This window comes from Eimeria mitis, genomic scaffold, assembly GCF_000499745.2.
Source record: "Eimeria mitis Houghton genomic scaffold, Emh_scaff4385, whole genome shotgun sequence".
NCBI lineage: Eukaryota > Apicomplexa > Conoidasida > Eucoccidiorida > Eimeriidae > Eimeria > Eimeria mitis.
In genome coordinates, this window is record NW_013572701.1 from 1,947 (window position 1) to 2,600 (window position 654).

At 36.1% G+C, this 654-nt stretch overlaps 1 protein-coding gene across 1 annotated transcript in view; it reads left to right on the forward strand.

Moving 5' to 3' along the window:
* Positions 1 to 230: 230 nt before the first annotated feature.
* EMH_0074720 (uncharacterized protein) overlaps positions 231 to 654 on the forward strand; it is a gene marked incomplete at both ends in the record, with an annotated part of 1,714 nt that continues 1,290 nt past the window's right edge. Inside the window, one exon of the mRNA XM_013499499.1 lies at positions 231 to 392. Coding sequence (XP_013354953.1) covers positions 231 to 392 — 162 coding nt within the window. The remainder of the gene's footprint in view (positions 393 to 654) is intronic.

Sequence of the window (654 nt, forward strand, 5' to 3'; positions counted from 1 at the left end):
AATATTCAAATATATAAGGAAATAAATCTAAAGAAATAAATAAACAAATAAATAAATATAAATAAAAATATATAAACATACAAATACAAAAATACAAATACAAATATAAATACAAATATATTTATTTATATATTTATTTATTTATTTATATATTTATTTATTTATTTGTGTTGCAGACGATACAATGCAGGTATCTCGTTTGCCTCTGTTGTCTGGCTTAGCAGCAGAATATGAGCGTGTCGACGCCAGCAGCATATCTCCATCATCCTCAGCAGCAGCAGCAGCAGCAGCAGCAGCAGCAGCAGCAGCAGGAGCAGCAGGAGGAGCAGCAGCAGCAGCAGAAGAAGCAGCAGCTCCTGCTGTTTTGTCTGTCTCTAGGGGGGCCCCCCGCGGTATACAGCTGCATTCATTTCACATATTAGGGAGACAGCAGGGGGCCCCCCTCTATCAGCAAGGTATTTTTTCTTTTTTATTTTTATTTTTATTTTTATTTTTGTTTTTGTTTTTTTTTATTTATTATTTTAATTGTTAAATAAAATAATATTATTCTTTTTGTTTGTTGGTGCTGTTTTTTGTGGTTGTTTGGGGTGGCGTCCGATTGCTGCTGCTGCTTTTGCTGCTGCTGCTGCTGCTGCTGCTGCTGCTGCTGTTGCT